The 22526-nt window shown below is 33.1% G+C and overlaps 1 protein-coding gene across 1 annotated transcript in view; it reads left to right on the forward strand.

Annotated features, from left to right (window-relative positions):
- LOC139518892 (zwei Ig domain protein zig-8-like) overlaps positions 1-20958 on the forward strand; it is a 37044-nt gene extending 16086 nt beyond the window's left edge. The window contains exons 2-7 of the mRNA XM_071310567.1: positions 9381-9529; positions 14033-14252; positions 15097-15120; positions 18256-18555; positions 19157-19189; positions 20165-20958. Coding sequence (XP_071166668.1) covers positions 9381-9529; positions 14033-14252; positions 15097-15120; positions 18256-18555; positions 19157-19189; positions 20165-20259 — 821 coding nt within the window. The 3' untranslated portion in view covers positions 20260-20958. The remainder of the gene's footprint in view (positions 1-9380; positions 9530-14032; positions 14253-15096; positions 15121-18255; positions 18556-19156; positions 19190-20164) is intronic.
- Positions 20959-22526: the final 1568 nt, after the last annotated feature.

Here is a 22526-nt window from a genome sequence, read left to right on the forward strand (position 1 = left end):
TTTTGAGCACTGGCACTTCTAATTTGGTAACCTTTTCGTTAAAACATTAAAAAAATGTTGTTTACATCATAAGTACGCATCCTGAATATATGATGATGTGAATTGTACAAATGATTGCCCTTGTGTAAAATAAATTCTTGTGAAATTAGCCCTTTCTCTTTAAAGATTTAATAAGGAGGGTTAAATGGATTATTAAAGAAACACAACATCATCAATAAATATAATGTCTTTTTCTGGAGGGCAACCATTTCAATATATAATACATGACATTTGCGTAAATTGGAGAGCCAATTAAAAACATAAATGTCATATTGTCTAGGTCATATAATGCAACACCTTTGGATATATATGTATTATGCCCATTCACTTTCTCTTCCTTTTTTATATGTTAAAAACAGATCAACGTATGTTGACGGTACGTTATTTTGTTTTATAATCTTTCATAACAAGCGTTTTGATAATTATATATATATGCTTTAAATGTATTGATTTTGTAATAAAACATAATGTACATTTATACTACTATTACTTGTTCAATCTAAAGCGTACCACTTAAATGAACTTTTTGTCATCATCTGAAAGAGTCTTCGGTTGAAAGAAGTGTTATCTAAAATTGATCATCATTTGCTGTATGACAATAATTTCTATATTAAATGACGTGATGTATTGTCAGCGATGGACGTAGTATATACTCACAAATGTATGCTTATTTTAACATCTCAATGTACTCTCTGATCCAAGGTCCGCAGTGCTCATGGATTGTCGTTTTGTAATGGCCTATGGTTTAGAAGAAGCTGTAGAAACAAAGTGTGGATGGATAAATGATATGGACAAACCAACCCCCTATCAGACATTGCGTACATGGCTCTTCTTCAATAAAAAGGAGGGAAGCGGTATACATGTAGCATAGCGGCACATTTACTTGTACAAATCTACAGGATTTGATGTCAATCTTACTATATTATCCTATCTCTTTTAGAGTTTATCAGTCGGTTAATGGGCTCTATTATATGTAGAAAGTAGTGCATGTTCATCTTTCACGTTCTCTCGGCGTGACTTTTCAGTTGTTCTACAATCAGTACTAGTTATGTTAGGTAGTCATCTCTGTATATACCGTATATGAATTGAGTATAAATATCTCGACTATTTCAGATAAATGTTTGATTTATCTTCAGCATAATAGTATTACAAACATTTGACACCAAATCACTACCCACATTAGGAACATAGTTTACCGATATAAACAGCATGTACTTTTCTGCTCTTATACAGCACAGAAGGCATATTTGAACAAATTAAGGTTTAAGGAGGAAATCGTAATAAAGCTCATTGATTCTTATTGGGACTGGGACAAATAAAAGTACGAGTTTATAACCAAGTAATGTCTTGGAGAAAATTGATATTGAATAATTTATACGTATGACCCACTTGAGTATACAGATACTATCGCAGACCTGTCAATGCACAAGATAGTTTACGTAAACGTTAGAGTTTTTACAACCCTCGATAACCAATATAATTATGGTTTATTTGGTTTTAAATTTCTAAAACTGTTTTGTAATGAATGACATTGGAAAATAGTGCGTATTACTTGCAGGGAACCATTGTTATCTGATCATAGGTTAGTGCAATGTTTTGCGACCTTATAAAATACGGAAATCAGATTAATCTGCAAGGATAAAGATCAGTTGTAAAGCCCCAGTCCCACTAGATCACGATCGCATCACGCTCCCCGCCATCTAAAATAAATTCAGATCGTGGTGAGGTCGCGGTATGAACGGCATAAAATTGTTAATTTTCGTTGCTTTCACGATGCTACTACTCCTCATTACGCTTCTACAACGATCCCGCTACGATTATACTACGTTCTCACCGCGCTTATTCTGCGACATCACTGCGGTTATCAAGATCTGTCAACTTCCTCACGTTGTCACTACGACCATACCACGAGTTATTCGATTGCAACACGATCTTACTACGCTTCTACTGCGATTGTAGCACGTTCTTATCACGATTATACTAATACATGCATACCGCGATCTTACTACGTTCTCAGCAATAACGTCAACATCGTCTTCCATATCAATACAGTTCAATTCCTTCTATTTCTAAAATAAAACGTAGATTTCTTGGAAACAATACAGTCATGCCACCAAAATCTACTAGAACACGTGGGCGTGGTGGTATGGTTGGCGTATAGGCAGAGGGAGCAAAGTAACAAATCCTGATCAAGCAGAGATGTCGGACCGACCAATCCAACCTAAATTACAACATATTGCTGGTTCATAAAGCTCAAATAACGATATTTTAGTGAACGATAGCAGAGATGACACATATGTGTCAATAGATATATGAAGATATGGTTTGAGTGTCAATGAGACAACTCTCCATCCAACAATTTATAAAAGTAAACCATTATAGGTCAAGGTACGGCCTTCAACTCGGAGCCTTGGCTTACAACGAACAGCACGCTATAAAAGGCCCAAACATTACTAGTATAAAACCAATGAAACGGGAAAACCAACGATCTTATCTATATAAAAATGAGAAGCATGGTTGAACCGTTAGAGCAAATGGATAATTCCATACAGACAAACAAAATCTAGGGAATTTATTTTACATATTTTATGTGAAAATGACAATGAGAATGATGGTCGTAGTGTGAACGTAGTCAGGTCGCAAGAAGAGCGTGATGAGGACGATAAGGGCGTGCTAGAATCGTACTATGGTCGTGAACAGCGTAGTATAGTCGTATTGGAAGCGTAGTTGAGTCGCGGTGAGAACGTGATGGTCGTAATGATGTCGTAATAACGTCGCTGTGAGATCGTAGTGCAGTCTCTTACAATATAATCACACTTTTGCTACGCTCTCGCTACGATGTTACAGCGACCTTTGTGATCTCACTACGCTTCTACTACGACCTGATTTCGTCACGACTACACAACGATTGTTTTGAACATGTTCAAAGTTGGCCACGCTCATCATGATCTTGAAGATATCACCACGACCGTCATACGACCTTACTTCGATCTACACAATCGTACTACGATCATCAAAATTTGCATTTTTTCACAGATCGTAGTGCGATCATGGCCTAGTGGACTGCGGTATTATATAGCACGATGCTTAAATTTACATGGTAAACCTCTTTCAGAAAAAATATCTTACTCATTTTCTTCAACACTCCTTTAATGTGTTTTAAATATTTTCACCACGCCAACACATGTTTACATGATGTAAACAAAAGCCAGAGATTGTCTTTTTTATAAGAGTCCATGTTTATTTTTAAATGTAACTGTTTGCCTTTTGACGCGCAAATATATCAATCTGAAGTTAATCAAATTTGCCTTATTAAGTGACTGTGTGAAAGTTTCTTTATATATAGAAATCGAGCATAATTTGGTCACAGTTTCGTTAAAACATTAAAAAATCTAATAAGGAGGGTTAAACGGATTATTAAAGAAACACAACAACATCAATAAATATAATGTCTGCTTCTAAAGGGCAACAATTTCAATATATAATACATGGTTTTTTGCGCAAATTGGAGAGCCAATTATAAACAGAAAATGTCATATCGTCTAGGTCGTATAAATTCAACGCCTTTGGATATATGTCTTATGTTCATTCATTGCCTCTTCCTTTTTATTATATGATACAAAAAGGTTAAATGTATGTTGACGGTATGCTATTTTGTTTTATAACACGCGTTTTGATAATATATTAGTTTTAAATATATTGATCTTGTAATTAAATTAAAACGTAAGTATATATATCGTTAACGCGCAGAGAGTGGGTGTTCCATCTTGTCATTTCTTTCTTTCTTTTTTATTAGTATATTTTGATTACTGAAATCCATGCCATCAATATTTTTTTTATAAAATTTTATTTTATTTGGAAATGTGACCTTGAATAATTCTGCTCGTTAATATATATGTACACGATCACTCTGATATTGAACGAAAATAAAATTAACATCGCTAAAATCAACAAAAAACATTAACCGTTCATGAACATTAAATTTTCATTAATGACTAATAATGGGTAGTACCACAGTGCCATTCGTCGTCTGCTTTGAATGAATATTTTTACTTTATTTGAATATATTTAAACCCGTTGTAAGATTTCATAGATTGCCTTACTCACAAGGATTCACTTTTTATCGCATTCTGATAATAAGTGCTTAATTCTCAATTTGAGAAATCTTACACTTCAAGAAAGTAATACGTTGAAAGACATTGCTGGATTAATCTCTACTTTGAATTCCACCAGCGTCATTAAATATACATTACAATTAATTGGTTATCCGTTATTGTGATGTAGCTTTCTTCCAAAATAACATTTATCGAAATTACAGTTGTTGAGACGTTGTTACTTGAATCACATCTTCAAACGAAGACGAACGAGATATAAAGACAATCTATGTAAATACATTTATTTGGAGCAAGACGGATTTGTCTGAGTGTGTGCTTCATATCAGCCTGAAGCTAAATGCGCGAAATGAAAAAAAAAACTCTAATTCAATTTCACGTTTACGGTACATTTATAATCTGAATGTAGAATGCTTGAACAGTTTAATGGATGCGGAATATTATAACAAGTGGCATAACATTTAAACGTATAAAAATAAGAAGATGTGTATTATAATTTCCAATGAGACGAAACTCCACATAAGACCAACTGACACAGAAATAAACCACAATAGGTCACCATAGGGCCTTTAACAATGAGCAAAGATCATTCCATACCACATAGTCAGCTTTCAAAATGTGTCAATTCATGATAAATGGCCGCACACAACAAACAATTTAAAATTTGCAGCAACATAGCAAACATTCTGAAATAATTGAATTGTATGTAAAGCCCAAGTCCCACTAGACCACGATCGCACCACGCTCACCGCGATTTAAAATAAATTCAGATCGTGATGAGGTCGCGGTATGAGCGGCATGAAAATGTAAATTTTCGTTGCTTTCACGATGCTACTACGTCCTCATTGCGCTTCTTCAACGATCCCAATACGATTATACCACATTCTCACCGTGCTTATTCTGCGACCTCACTACGCTTATCAAGATCTTTCTACGCTCACAACGTTCTCACTACGACCATACCACAAGTTATCCGATTGCAACACGATCTTACCACGCTTCTACTGCGATAATAGCACGTTCATACCGCGATCTTACTACGTCCTCAGCTAAAACGTCAACATCGTGTTCCATATCAATACAGTCTTTTTTTTATTAATACGTAGATTTCCCGGAAACAATACAGTCATGACACCAAAATCTACTAGTTCACGTTAGCGTGGTGGTAGAATTTGATGTAGAGGCAGAGGGAGCTCTGATAGTAACGAGTCATGATCAAGCAGAGATGTCGGCCGGACCAATCCAACCTAAATTACAACCTATTGCTGGTCCATAAAGCTCAAATCACGATAGTTTAGTAAAGGAAATCAGAGATGACACAGATGTGTCAATAGATATAGGATGATGGTATATGAGTGCCAATGAGACAACTCTCAATCCAAGTAACAATTTATAAAAGTAAACCATTATAGGTCAAGGTACGGCCTTCAACACGGAGCCTTGGCTCACAACGAACAGCAAGCTATAAAGGACCCCAAAAATTACTAGTGTAAAACCATTCAAACGGGAAAACCAACGGTCTAATCTATACAAAAACGAGAAGCATAGTTGAGCCGTTAGAGAAAATGGACCAGAAGTCCTTACTACATACAGACAAACAAAACCTGGAAAGATTTAATATATTTCATGTGAAAATAACAATGAGAATGATGTTTGTATTATGAACGTAGTCAGGTCGTAAGAAGAGCGTGATGAGGACGGCAAGGGTGTGTTCGAATCTTACTATAGTCGTGAACAGCGTGATATAGTCGTAGTGGAAGCGTAGTTGGGTCGCGATGAGAACGTGATGGTCGTAGTGAGGTCGTATCAACGTCGCTGTGAGATCGTAGCGCAGTCTCTCTGAAAAGAATCACGCTTTTGCTACGCTCTCGCTACGATGGTACAGCGACCTTTGCGATCTTACTACGACCTTAGTGCGCTCTCACTACGCTTTTACTACGAACTGATTTCGCCACGACTGCACTACGATTGTTTTGAACATGTTCAAAGTTGGCCACGCTCATCACGATCTTGAAGACCTCACTACGACCGTGATACAACCTAACTGCGATCTACCCGATCGTACTATGATCATCAAAATTTTGATTTTTTATACAGATCGTAGTGCAATCGTGGCCTAGTGGGACGCGGTATAACGCGTCTTCTGATTGTCTGACGTTATTTTGTTACCCGCCCATAGACATAATTTAGTCATGTGACCGTGACGTCATCAACGTTTTTTCATGGTTTTCTACGGTTTAAAATGGAATTTAGAATTAGATTATAAGAAATGACTGTAATATTTTTTCTGTCTATTCGAAATAACATAAAAAATAAGGTGCACACTTCATTAACCCGCTTCGCGCGTTATTCAGTGTGCACCAATTTTTTATGTTATTTTTTCATAGACATAAAAAATATTACAGTCATTCCTTAAAAAAAAAGAAGTAGCTTGACTATAAAAGACCATATCGACCCATTTTACCATATGAACTAAAATCAGCCATATAGAAGTAATGGCTTATATAGATAACACGCTTTCTAGAACTTAATTGGCAGTGAGAAAAACGTTTTATTTTTCAAAATCATGTTATTGCTGAAAATAATACACATGAACCATGAGATAATATCGGTTCTTTTGTTTAATTGCCATTCATTTGTTGTGCAGTACTTCCTTGATATAATGCAAGAGAAGGGAAGTTAAAACGCCATAATTGTTATTGACAAAGTGTCCCAATATCAGATGGAGACGGCATTTTCCTGTCGTTAATCATATTACGTGTGTGAGTGATCTTATGAAAGTAGGAAAGTAGAACTTATTTTTTAAGGGTAATTTGATCCTGTAATGCAATCAGTGAATTTGTTATATTCCCATGTTTGTTGTAAAATTGTATTAGTGTCTGAGCCGTTGGCTTACATCATAAGGCGAGTATGCTGAAACAGGTGTTATAAAGGGAATATCATGATGAATTGTCAGAAATTGTACATTTGTTGTAGTTTTACAACATGCTATGGTTATCTTCGAAAAACTATATTATTTTACTTTTAAAATAATCTATGATAGTAATATTACTACGTTATTCTGCTTTTCACTCCATTAGGATGAATATTAAAAAAAAAATAACTGTGTTTTAAATTTCTAGAACTTGTAACTATTTGGATAGTAAGAATGCTGTTTAATCATGATTTATTAATTAAATATAGTGTATGTGGACTACAGCTTCAATAGTCTACATGCAACTACATTTTGTACTTGATACAATAGTTTCTTCGTTTTTGTCTCGCCTTGACGGAGTGCAGTATACAGTTGTGTAAGCATCGGCAAATCTCATTTCCATCGAGATAATTTAGCTCCGCCCCCTTAGTCGTGGTCTATTGGCTTTGAAACTTTTGCTGTTTTTACATGTATTAGATTGTGATTAGGTCAGTTTATGGGGAACCACAAGTGGTAGGTCAATGATATTTGGTATGTAGTTGTGTAAGCATCATCATACCTCATTTCAATGGAGATAATTTGGCTCAGCCCCTTAAGTCATGGTCTATTGACTTTGAAATTTTTTCTGAGTTATCATGTATTAGTTTGTGATTAGGTCAATTCAAGGGGAACCATTAGTGGTAGACCAATGTTAATTGGTATTCAGTTGTATACGCATTGGACCATCTAATTTCCATGGAGAATACTTTGCCTCACTCCTCAGTCACAGTCTAATGATTTTGAAACTCATCTTAGTTTACATGAATTAGTTTGTGATTAGATCAGTTTAAGATGAACTGCTAATGTTAAGTCAATGATAGTTGGTATGCAAATTTATTGGCATTTGCAAGCATCGTTTCCATGGAGATTATATAGCCCCGACCCCTCTTATTGACTTTGAAACTTTTCTATAGTTTACTAGTTAATGTGTGTATTTAGATTTGGGAACGACTTATAATAAGTCAACGGTCATGATGGCATTTAGCATGCAGTTGTATAAGCATTGGCACATCACATGTACATGGATATTGTTTAGCCATGTAACTCAGTCATGGTTCATTGCCTTTGAATATTTTCATAAGTTGTGTAAGATGTTAAAGTATTTTTATTTTGATTTCAACATTAGCATAATCAAAATTACAAAAAGGCGAGACATATCTCTGTGATAACAGTTTATTTGACAACGAATTAGTTATTCTTTCATTTATATGCTTTAAACCAGAACAAATACATTTATACCTATACAGTTATCATTTTGTGTCGCAGAATGTGAAAGATTTGTGACGTCGTTCGATTTTAGAACGATAACTACTGGAATGCAATAGATTTAACCTTGTTTTCTATTTACATTAGGAAATGTGTTCACTTCTGTTGGGATTCAAAATGACAACAGGTACAAAGATGGGAGGTACAGAATTATTGCGTTTATATTCTGGTGTAGACTTCCTTTGCGTTATCTATACATTGTCCTCTTTCCTTGAACAGGCATAACAGAATTCAGCAGCACTAAACTAGCTTGCTTGTTCATCCACCCCACCCATAACCCAGGGACAATGGTGCAACTGTACAACACAAAAACTAACTACACAAAACAATTAGCAATAAACGAAAAACGAAAAACAAATATTCAAAACATCAATAATTAACGAAAACCACTAAATTACTCGCTCCTGACTTGGGGCAGGCACATATAGCATGTGGTGGGATAATTTGTTTGAAGATGCAATTCCCCTAGCCTGGAACAGTGGTGTAACAATAAAAAATAAGAAAAGAATATAAAATTCAGTTGAAAAGGGGCTTAACTCATCAGACGGATACAAAGCAGAAATGCACTTAACAAAAACATAGAGTGGACGCGGCAGGGTACTTGTACATACCAACAACAGGTACAGATTGGAGAGTACTCGAAGTATTGAATGCTAGTACAAAGCCAATTAAAACTAATAAAAGAATCATGCATCTAAAATAATAGAGTCTGTGAATACATGGTTCATTTATAAATTGAAATTGGCTTTGAACTTGATTTCAGTTACTGAGAGTACTTTTATATCAATCACCAAGTTGCTAATGGTATTTTTGAATTTGGGATACATTGTGTTGGATTTTAAGGTGCGTGAGCATTTTAGTTCCTAATGACTTTATATTATTTTCCTGCTTTATCCTTCATGATTTATTGTATGGTTAACAATGCAGTATAATTGCTGTTTGATTTAGTTTTTCATTGTTTTCTTACTTTTAGTTTAATTTTCCAGTGAAAGATTTTTTTATCATTTAAGGTGGATTTTCTTACAAAAGAATTTTAGATCGAAGGCAGTTACGAGTTGGATTTCCCCCAGAAATTCTCGCTGATGCTCAAAACATAACCGTCCACCGTAATGACAGGGCAATTTTACACTGTACAATAAGACACAGAGGAACGAAAAATGTAAGTTTGTTTTAATATTTAATTTGTTGATTTAATTTTGATTCAAAATTATTCAGGCAACAATAATTAGTTGTATTGTCACAGAAAACAACGTTTGTCAACCGTGCATAAAAGCTTGTTTTCCCAATGATGAGTAATATTTTCTGATGTGTCATGTGTTATCACAAGATTTTATAGAAGTACGACTGCCTGGCATAGTGAAGATCTCCAAATCGTTAATTTTGATTGTTGACTCATGTATTTAATTTTTTTCGCCTGCCTACCATGACAATCCTGCTCAAATTTAATTTTAAAGTTCGTTCAAATATTTAATACACTTACGTTTCGTACTTTTCAAAAGTATTGTATATTCAATTATCATTATTAAAATAAAGGAAAGTCAGGTTTATTCAAATGGATGGGCAAATTGAATAGCAATGTGTTTAACCAACTCCAATGGAAAGGACGGGTGGGAACACCAATCTCTTTCAAAGGGATGGAAACAGAGTTTATACACAGATGTCAACCACATTCCTACCATGGACAGGTCGTGCAAACGACAGAATACACACTTAGCCGTAGTGTACTATGCATTTTGACCTTTTTTAATGACACTTTGCGGGTGGTTGAAAAAAAATATTAGTTTTTTTACTCGTTTGTGAAAATATGTATATATATTTCTATAGTTGCAAATAATTAAAAATTGAATATTTATATTTTATTTATTCTAAGCACTCAGATAATCAATACCTGTAACTCGTAATCAAACAACAGACGTATAAATATTGTTTAATTGTTCGAAATTGTAAAGCGAGAATTAGCCCGTTAAACATGTTAAATAGTTTGCATTAAAAGTTTTAAAATGATGCAGCCGACTGAATTATATATAAATAGTTCCCGACTGATTGGGACACGATAAACAAATAGTAGAAATTATCAGATCCATAATTAATGATTTCTCATTTACATTTTCTATCTCCTCGTATTACTAAAGTGGTCTTTTATTTGTAAACAGGCGAGCCAGTTAAAAGTGATAAATTATTTGAAGTGTAATAATGATTAAAAATATCGGATGTTATAAACAGTTAATTTTGGTAATATTTCAGTGCACAAATCTCATGTAAAGGTGAAAAGGAGGTTTACTACGGTTACGTTATGCACATGAAATTGTGCCTCAATCGGATTAACGACAGCGTTTTCCACCGATATCAAGGTCGTTTTTTTATCTTTCGTCTACGAAACACCGTTAATTCGAAAATCAAACTTAGCCATGATACATCAGACAGGTCATAGAGCATTCATGGATATTTTCGCGAATTTTATATTCTTCCAAAGAGCTAAAACACGCATGTAGGGATTATTACACGTGGCAACCATGGCAACCATACACCGTTTAGTGGTCTATAAAAGACCCAGACATGAAAACAATGAAACAATTCAAATGTGAAAAATAACGGCCTAATTTATAACAAAACACTATTATATACGAAATACAAATATGAAACACAATGAACCATCGACAACCACTGAACTACAGCCTCTTGACGTGTAACAGGCACATAAAGAATGTGGTTTTAAACGCAGCAGCGTTTTATAAAAGTTTTGTCGGTATTGTGGCCCATTAATAAATAATGAGATAAAGTTTTATAGATTTTAAGAAACGGTCATTATACATTTGTACATACTGCGTCTACAGATATAACACAAACCATACAGCTTATCTGTTAATGATGGTGGCCGGTGTGGCCATTTCGCGTTTTGTTATGACTTTTTATCATAGTTGCTTATCATTGTAGAGTTACTGTTCGTTCAACGTCGTGTGTAGGATAGGTCACTGTTTTAAAACGCATCAGGGTATATGATTCGGATGAGAAATTTAGATTACATGTATGATAAAGTTGCGGATTCCATCATTAGTTTATGAAACAACTGAGGCGGATGTTGGTATTTTTTTTTAATAAATACAATAACGACCACGTTGTAAATTCATCAACTTTTTGTCAAATCTATGTTTCCTCACGTAATATAGCTTTTAGTCTACTTTTAGTAAACACAAAATATTAAGTATATGATGTCTCAACTACACTATTATTTTGACAAACTGAATAAGACTCGACTACAGTATACATTTTGCCGTACAGACAGACTGGAGCCAGCATGTAATCAAATTGTATGTGCTCTCGATACAAACAATACAGTAAACTCATGATATACTAACATTGAATATCACAATGATAGCATTTATCCAAAGTAAATTATACACAATTTGGTTGAACAAAAAAATATACTATAAATGTACCAGCAACAATAATTGTAAATTGTATCAATATACTTTCGAAAACAATATTTGAATACAACAATTGATATTATATTATGAATAGTCGACACAAGCATTGGCATACAAAATGTTATTGAAAACGTTAAGACAGTAATTTTCCGCTATATTGAAAACGTAGCGAAACGGGAATATACGTAACGACGCGTATCGAAACGTAGTGATCCTTTGTTCAAAACTGGACCTGCCCTGTATGTTTTGAAAATTTAACAAGAAACGTAGCGAAAATTGAATCTAAGTAGAATCCTAGTAAATACGTATCAATGCTTAGCGGAACGCAAATACTTACTACGTATCGAAACGTATCAATGCCTGGTGAAAACGTGGGTCTACACGTACTTATACGTAACAAAACGTGTTAAGAACGTAGCACAAACCTAGCAAAACCTAGTTTTCAAAATAACGGGACATTTTTGTTCAAAACGTAGTTGAAACGTAGAATTTTAAAACGTTTAAAAAGTGGGAATATAGAAATTGATCTACTTTAAAAAAAAGTTCCTGAAACGTAAATCAGTATTTAGTTTCTAAATGTATGTAAATACAAAATGTATTGATATCCTGCACCGTTAAACTATTATATACTAAGTGACATAAAATATTGAAAAAAGCAATAAAATAATGCACTTGTCATTCACAAGTTGCATCCATTACTGTAAAATACTGTTTTCAATTATTTGATGTAAAATATAAATGAGGTCACAGTAGTAGATCAATAGCTAAAGCTTCGTATACAATCCCTTGAGATATGAGATCAAATATGAAATTCCAACTTTTCAGTCGAAATGTAGTTTATGATGTCTTTCGGGGAGTCACGGTCAATTATTGCAGGAGAGGAAATACATTATGTGAATTCAAGGCCAATGAAAAATAGATGTATGCAAATGTGCTCTAGTAAAGCTTTAACAATTTGCTTGTTTGATGTTTTTAATGAAAATTTTCCATTAGATAAATTAGAGGAATATGCATACTTTAACTCTCGAAGGCCATGTTGTTCGTCTATAATTTTTTTAAGATCGCTGTCAGAACACAATCTAATTGGATTAAAAACAGTCACATACAAGATATATATAATGAGAAGCCATTGCTTTGTCAGCAGAAAAGTTAAAAGTACTGCAGTATGAATTTAGCGTTCTCCGATATATTTGAAATAATTGATTACTGTTTGATAACGTCCGGTGATACAATTTCAGTCAAACAGCATGTTCAAAAGTACTATGATGTAGACACTTAAATAGAATAGGTAAACTCGACAAAGTGACTTGATCGAGATGACGATGGCTTAGGGGTAGAAATTTTGTCTTGAAAAGGCCAAACTATGGACCCATAAAATATAATTAGTGTTCTGCAACATTCACCCCAAACATAGTTGTTGGACGAAAGTGAGTTCCCACTCAAAACATGTCCTATCATTTCAACTAAAATCAATGATTTTCAGAAAATTATCACCGAGTAGCTCTTTGAGCGATTTTCATAAAATAGATACCGTAAGATGCAGAAATGTCTGAAGTTTCATTGCTTATTTGGCTATTTTGTTATTTATACTGATATTAAATTTCTGACGAGGTGAACACGAAGAAAAATATTTCATGAAAAGTTTGCTCTGTATTCTATCCAAATTAAAATCGTAAAAGTTTGCATTTGTGTTTAACCCATTATATAATAAAACCGAACCTCATCAAAATTATAGCCAAATGAACAAATACAAAAAAACTTTCTGAATCTTATGGTATCTTTTTTTTTTTATAAAAATCGCTCATACATTTACTTGGTAATAATTTTTTGAAAAACATCGATTTTAGTTGAAATGATTGGACATTTTTTGAGTGGGAACTCATTTTCGTCCAACAACTGTGTTTGGGGTGAATGTTGCCGAACACTAATTATATTTTATGGCCTATGACTACATGACTTAAAACTGAGATTTTTTTTCTGAATTTGCATTTTGATTTGTTTACCTCATACGGTTGAAATTGCAAACAATCCAACAGTTTTTTGTTAGGTTCGTAGTTTGCAATATTTAGCTGTCCGTATATTATTTTGCTAAATATACTTGACGTGTTTTAATGGTTTTGCCTCGCTATGTTTGTGTCCGTCTTACTGCGACTTATCGTATTTTCCTCCTTTTTTTTATTTCTGATATAGTTTGTATTGGAAGGGATAACTAATGTTTGTACATTTACTTCTTGCAGGTCCAGTGGGGCATATTGAATTCTAGTCATCCATTGACAATCGGTGATCTAACCTGGACCTCAGATAAACGTTTCAGTGTATCGTCATCAAACTATAATAAAACAGTAGAAAGATGGAACCTTGTTATAGATAATGTTCAACCGAAAGATACAAATACATACGAATGTCAAATATCCTCGATTGTCACTCGACTTCGCTTAGTCCATTTAACAGTACTACGTAAGTTAAAAATAGAATGATAGGACAAAGAAAAATCAAATCAAAATTTGTAGTTACAAGGTACTTAGGAATATGACAAAGTAAAACACCACAACATTTGAATAGTAATAGAAACATAAACATAGTCATCACCTCTTAGCCAATGTTTAGAAATGTAGTATCATACATACATACTAAGTAGATTTTAATACAAAAGAAATATCAAAGAGTTAAAGACAGTGAAAGATCCATTACAATATACCAGAAGATGAAACCAGTTTGCAGTGCTCATTCACAAACATTTGTAGACTAAAAGAGGGACGAAAGATACCAAAGGGACAGTCAAACTCATAAATCTAAAACAAACTGACAACGCCATGGCTAAAAATGAAAAAGACAAACAGAAAAACAATAGTACACATGACACAACATAGAAAACTAAAGAATAAACAACACATAAGGTATGAATAAAATGCACGTTGAACTTCATCAATATTTAAGAGCTCAGTTATATCAACTGTTTGTTTGTGTAATCGTGTGATAACGTACAATTTAAATCATATAATCAGAGACATCGATTAAGGGTACTTTGGGTCTGCATTAATCAGAATATTGTCTTTGTACAAGTCTGCTATCTGCTATTTATGATTTATTAATTAACTGAAAGGTTAAACAAAACATTAGGTCTTAATCGTACCTGAATTCAGAATGGTGTGCCAAAGTCTGAAAATCGGTTATATGTGTAAATACTTAATGCATTTCTATAACCTACTTGTGGTCAAAATTCCTCTATTTCTATTTAGATTTTTTAACTTTAAATGTGAATTTAATTTCATTAATTTTTATTTCTCGTATTTCTTTTTAGCTACACAGAGAAAGATATCCCCTGGTATGTATTGTCCATTTAAATTTTCAGACAAGTCTCACAGATTAATAAAAAGGAGATGTGGGGCTACGCCAATTATAAAGCAACCCAAAACATATAAAAAAAACAAGGACACCAATGGATCCCATACACGGATTTCAACAATTGTAGTTATGTGTCAATCTTAAAATCCTTCCTAGACTTAAAGAGTTGGGAATCTTTACAAGATCCCGTATCAATGTCATATGTCCAACTAAAACACTTCTTAATCAAGTCTTTTTACAAATCTTACAACATTCAGTTGTGAACTTTTGTGACTGCTTATCCTTTTATACGCTGAAATATTTTTGGCAATTCATAAAATTCAACAAAATTCTTTTTTTTTTTGCGTATTTTGGCATACATGTAACTGCGAACGGCACTCTTGTTTTAGACCGTACATGTAGGTCCGAAATATTCTAATCTTATATAGTGTATCATTATGTTAAGTTGACAATATTATTTTGAATCGCCTTTTGTGTCTGTTATATTCTAAATTCACCATGGGTTAGTGTTTCAAACATCTTTTGTATTAACTAGGCCTGCCAGTCATCAGTTACTAAACCATTATATTGTGATTCACTAGTTTCTGCAGGTAATATGATATTTATTTATCTGTGATACATTTATTGCTTATTGCATGCAAGCACCAAATACAAGTGACAGGTTGTTTTATGAGTAAGTTACATGACCTTGTGCAAAAATATTTACAAAAATCCCCAACTATCTCAATCAACGATTCAGTAAGAGTTCGACAATTATGACCAATGTTAACGCATTGCTCTCCAACCATTTGATTGATCCTGAAGTGTCTATAATTTTACAGAGTTAAGTAGATTTTCCAGTACATTGGACTGTTGTAGAATTTGTTTTCCTCTTTTTCTAACAACTTGTTTGAGACGATGAGAGTTAATTTAACACCAAGTTATCAATTATATGCTCTATGTTACCAATGATATACCTTTTCTATTTGAAACTTCAGGCATGCAAAAAAGTATATTACAAAATGTTGTATTGGACATAGTATGACGGATGAAAACTCAGATATTGCTAGATATAAGTGATTTTGTAGTGTTACATGCTTCCCCAATATTTTTAAGGTTTAAAAGTTTATTCATAATTATATCACAAATATAAGATTATATTGGGAATCAGCAACCTAACACCAATAACCATATATATGACCCCTTTGTTTTAAGTCAGATTGTAGAAATCGGCAGTCATAATTAGTGTTCTACTGAAGCAACCCTGTCTACCTGATCAATTCTGGGACCATCAACAGAGGTTAATTTTTAAAAACTTTCAAACATTTAAAAAAAAATGTCTTGCGAACTGTAATAAATAATACTATCCATGATTTGTTTGCAATCTTATTAAAAAAAATCATACTTTTAATAAACATTCGGTAAAAACAGACATAAAATACACAGTAAAACCATACATCTCTGGTATAAGCTAGCGGTTAGACTATTTTGTTGATACACAGTAGTACCATATATCTCTGGTATAAGCTAGCGGTTAGACTATTTTGTTTATACACAGTAGTACCATATATCTCTGGTATAAGCTAGCGGTTAGACTATTTTGTTTATACACAGTAGTACCATATATCTCTGGTATAAGCTAGCGGTTAGACTATTTTGTTTATACACAGTAGTACCATATATCTCTGGTATAAGCTAGCGGTTAGACTATTTTGTTTATACACAGTAGTACCATGTATCTCTGGTATAAGCTAGCGGTTAGACTATTTTGTTTATACACAGTAGTACCATGTATCTCTGGTATAAGCTAGCGGTTAGACTATTTTGTTTATACACAGTAGTACCATATATCTCTGGTATAAGCTAGCGGTTAAACTATTTTGTTTATACACAGTAGTACCATATATCTCTGGTATAAGCTAGCGGTTAGACTATTTTGTTTATACACAGTAGTACCATATATCTCTGGTATAAGCTAGCGGTTAGACTATTTTGTTTATACACAGTAGTACCATATATCTCTGGTATAAGCTAGCGGTTAAACTATTTTGTTTATACACAGTAGTACCATATATCTCTGGTATAAGCTAGCGGTTAAACTATTTTGTTTATACACAGTAGTACCATATATCTCTGGTATAAGCTAGCGGTTAAACTATTTTGTTTATACACAGTAGTACCATATATCTCTGGCATAAGCTAGCGGTTAGACTATTTTGTTTATACACAGTAGTACCATATATCTCTGGTATAAGCTAGCGGTTAGACTATTTTGTTTATACACAGTAGTACCATATATCTCTGGCATAAGCTAGCGGTTAGACTATTTTGTTTATACACAGTAGTACCATATATCTCTGGTATAAGCTAGCGGTTAGACTATTTTGTTTATACACAGTAGTACCATATATCTCTGGTATAAGCTAGGCTAAGCGGTTAAACTATTTTGTTTATACACAGTAGTACCATATATCTCTGGTATAAGCTAGCGGTTAAACTATTTTGTTTATACACAGTAGTACCATATATCTCTGGTATAAGCTAGCGGTTAGACTATTTTGTTTATACACAGTAGTACCATATATATCTTGTATAAGCTAGCGGTTAAACTATTTTGTTTTAAGTTTAACAGAACAAATACGCCATCCAATATTGTGTAATTGGATTTTAAAACAGTCAAATCAAGTCATTAATCATTCCTCTGACAAGCAGATAGTTTTCTGTGTCTATGGCTTGATTTACATTCAATAGATATTAGTTTTTTTTAACTTAGTTAATCTTGAAAGCATAATTTATAACACCAAACATTGGTTAACGAGATATTTTAAACACAACTTCTCAAAAAATAAGTCAACTTTGTTGTTTTAAATTCTACCCCAGAACATGTAGAATAAAACAGACAGACCCACTCTTAACTGTCCCTTTTGTATCTTTCGTCCCTCTATTACTCAAAATGGCGTGGGACTGCATTGGCAAAATGGTTGCAATACGGTAGAATAACTTGCGTGGTCAATATGTCATTTTGAACTTTAAACTTTAAAAAGGTTAATGATATATGTGACAAAACAAAAAATTATACTTATATATATATATATATATTATTAAAGGTCACATCATGGTATGCATTCCATTTTAGGTGTCTCATTAAAAGGAACTACACTCCTAGACAGCAGAGGGACAATAAAAATAACATGTAATGCAACTGGTGCCGAACGGGCACCAGAGAGTGTTGATTGGTTTCACGAAGGCAGTATTATAAGACAACAAAGTTCCAAGTGGTCCGGGAGAGTGAAGATTTCAATGAAAGCAGATGTTTTAAGACGTTCTTTAATTAGTCAGCTAATAATAGAAAGAAGTACATTAAAAGATCGGGGAGCATATATATGTAGAAGTCCTGACAAGATCATGCAAAGTATAGAAGTTCATATTTTAGAAGGTTAGTTGATGTTATATTTCAATCGTTGAAACAGCGAGATCGCATGTGCATGTATCAATATATCGTGTATGTTCATGTCCTGGGGTTACGGTTCTGGTGCGTTACATGTAGTCGTTCATGACCTCATTTGCACAGTTGAATGTAAAAATCACAATAGTGCAACCACAAGTTCTCCTAAACTGACATAATTCATAAGCCGGATTGTTTTTTCAACAGTTTACGGTTTTATCTTTAATGAACCACGTATAGAACACGCTAATTGAACCTTTCTTTTTAATTATACGCCGAGCTATTTAAAAAAAGTGCTTATGAAGAACAGCAGAATGTTTTATTTTCATATTCTACTATATAGTTGACTTTCTCCTCTGAATAAGTGTGCCAATCTATCCCAGTATACACGAAATAGGATGTCGATCCTGCTCTTAATCTGCTATTTTCCCTCCACTTCCAACATATGATACATAGACTGTAACTGACTTTGGAATATTCGTAAAAAGTATTTTTAGTCAGAAGCTTTTTTATTTTCGTTTATTATTTGACTACTCCTTTTATAATATTCTGAGCTATACTTAAAGTATCTATCATTTATTTACTATTTCAGATAACAATCCACCTAGCCGAGCGGTTAGAAATAGTGAGTACTAACTTCTCTCTTTATATATATATATGCATCGGCCTTCGGATTATATTTTCTTTCAAAATCTATAAATTGAGCTTATCTTATTCTAGCTGGCATGTAACTTTTATTACGATAAAAAAAACCAAAAGAATGCAACTACACTTTGAAGTATTGTAAAAACTATATATATATTTAATCACGTACACATGTCTAATGGATTTGCCTGACAATCTGTGGCTTATATTTCATGTATGATTATAACAAAACAAATGAAGCAGTACATGTATATAAATTATGTAGGATTTGTTAAGTTTACTGGCATGCATAAGATGGGACAGGCATAGCAGCTATTTTCAAAGAAATAAAAGGCCATATACAGACCCTCAAAGGTCGATTACAAGCATATGTGTTCTTTCTCATGTTATTTGTTTACTTCTAACACGTGCATATTCTTTAACTTCACCAACAATCGGATATGGCTGTTTATATACTGTATATTCATCTTCAGAGCCAACAGTACGCTTCCTGTCTATATACGAGCCTTAGTGCTTCGGATGAAAAGTTTGGGTGCCTATAATTTCATACATCCCCTTCCTTCAACCATTGGAAAATATACTATTGAGTACTAATCACATGTACAAGTGTTGCAGGAATAAATGCGCATGTTAGTCACTATTGAGATTTTTTGTACGAAGGTAACAATAATATGCATGATATATATGCATATATAAATGACACATGTGAAACAGTTTGACTTAAACTGGCAGTTTGTTAAAGATGAATGGGATTCATCTTCAAAAACGGAAGTTCAGTGTGGTCAGACTTTTATCAGACTCGTTTATGGCCTGCTTTGCATACTAATATCTAATATGACCTTATTGTACATCTATTTGTAGAAAATAGTGTATTATTATTATTATTATTATTTAATTGTTGACACCGAGCTGTTACAATAAATGTTTTGATTTGATATTAACATTTTCGTTTCAGAACTATCTGATGAACCCGCCAAGCCCAACAAAGCAGCATTGTCAACACTTAGTTTTATCATTTTTATAATGACAGTTTCAGTATCGGCAACGTGATGACGAAATGTCAAGACATTTAAGTGCCTTGCATATACTGATATGAATATTCTCTTCTTTCAAGATTGAATATTAACGTAAAGCAAACATCATCCAACAAATCTTTCCTCAAGCGACATACGATCATTGCAGTTGAGAAGGAAACAGGAACTAAATAAAGAATTTGATTATATCAGTTTCTAGAAAGGAAAAAAAGCAGAATTACTAAGATGCGTTTTCGTGCAAGAGTCTGAAAAACAGTGGACGTGACTGTGCTCTTAAAAGAAATTGCTCTGCATACTATTTTGTAAGAGCTAAATCAGTACTGACATTATCCATTCGTAATGTTCTTGAGACGTGGTGTAACTTGACAATTTGCTAAAGAACCTAAAGAAGCATTGGTTGGATATTAAATAAAAACAAATAATTTTATTTAGAATTTATGTTTTCTTGATCACTTCATGTTTCATTGTTATAATCATTCTAAATATTTTATAATAATGATAATTATGTACATGTATATCATCAGATTTCAAGACGTGTTGCTGCTTTCATTATTTCTTTAAATGTTATTCATATTTGACCATACTAGCTTCGTATTGCTCATTTTATCAATTTGTATTATCATTGTAGAATAAATCATAGTATTTATTCTTCATTTATTGTTTTACATATATTTATTATTGTTTCAAATTCCCGAATAAAAACTGTTTAATGTTATTATTGTTAAGCTCTTGTTTTATACATGTATACAATATATATACCAGAGTTATCATGTCTACATATTATTTTTCATATTCCGTGACTTATCGTAGTTAAAATAAAACAAAAAGTTGCGAAAGACTTTATTCTTAAAAGGAAAAGTTTCTAATGAGCGATGAACTAAACAATTGAATATGAATCTTGAACTCTATACAGATTAATTATTGGTATGTTCTTTCTTTAAAAATGCTGCAAAGGGAAATAGAATTTGGAGCATTATATAGCTGACTATGCGGTATGGGATTTGCTCTTGGTTGAAGGCAGTACGGTGACCTGTAATTGCTAATTTCTGTGTCATTTGGTCTCTTGTGGAGAGTTGTCTCATTGTTTATCATACCACATCTTCCCTTTCATATTCAATTCATATACGTGTTCCATTTTTTTACATGTTATTAAAGTCATTTAAAATCAGTCATTCTAATTCACGGTACAATATATAAACTGACCATTTTCATACTGCGGTTTAAAGAATATGAATAGAAGTATTAGATAAATCCAATTTAGGAATGTAACAAAATAGTGTTGAAAGGACTGAACTGAAAAAAGAGAGTGCTTGCAATTATTTATGATAAAATGTGTTCTGTGATGGGTAGTTATGTACTTAGCGTAATGTAATAATCGTTACAATTTATGAAAGTATATGCAAGTTTAATTTAGTTTTAAGAGCATATTTATTCTCAAAACAGCATGACATACAAACGGAAAGAGTTAAATAAATAAAGGAAAAACAAACAAACTAAATAAACATTAATGGCTACTGCACTTGATCAATGATGTTATTTTAAACTTTTCTAATTATCTTCAGATTATATACTCTTATCATAGATAACTTCGTCTGCATTTTACCACTGTATTTTATTGTAGCTATATGCATTGTTTATTCTACATATGTTGCTAATATAGTGCACCACTAGAGATAAGGCAAACACCAATCAAACAATCAATCAACTTTACTGCACACGACACGTGGTTCTAGAACAACTGATGTCATATCCGCCAATTCAACAGACGTTTTTATAAGGAAACGATCATTTGATATTCTTGGAAAGAGGAATTTGCACGAAAATTTCTTTTCACTTACGGCGAGACAATATCAATTGAACAATTATAACCATTTGTCAGGCGGGATGTAATAAAAATCAGCCAAGTCAGGTCGGAATGGGGTCTTCACTTCAAATGCACGTGTAGGAAGAGCACCATGCACAACGAAAATCGATCGATATTAACAAACCATGCATGTATATATATTTAAGCTAAATAAGAAGCTAAATCGTCTATAATATTTGCCAGTTGTGATAAACAGCGATACATCAGTCTTGTCAGATTCATCAAAACATTTAATAACACATGAAAGATCATTGGTTTAACAACTTCCAAACTAACAAATATATCAGTTTTACGGTTTAATTAAACAGATCAATTTTTTGGTTTGTTTGCATTGATCTGTCAGAAAAAAGAAATTCTCATAAAACAAACATTAAGGTGAGAATAATCTAAATAAATATATGTCTATCAATATTATATGC

The sequence above is a fragment of the Mytilus edulis genome, chromosome 4 (genome assembly GCF_963676685.1).
Source record: "Mytilus edulis chromosome 4, xbMytEdul2.2, whole genome shotgun sequence".
Lineage (NCBI taxonomy): Eukaryota > Metazoa > Mollusca > Bivalvia > Mytilida > Mytilidae > Mytilus > Mytilus edulis.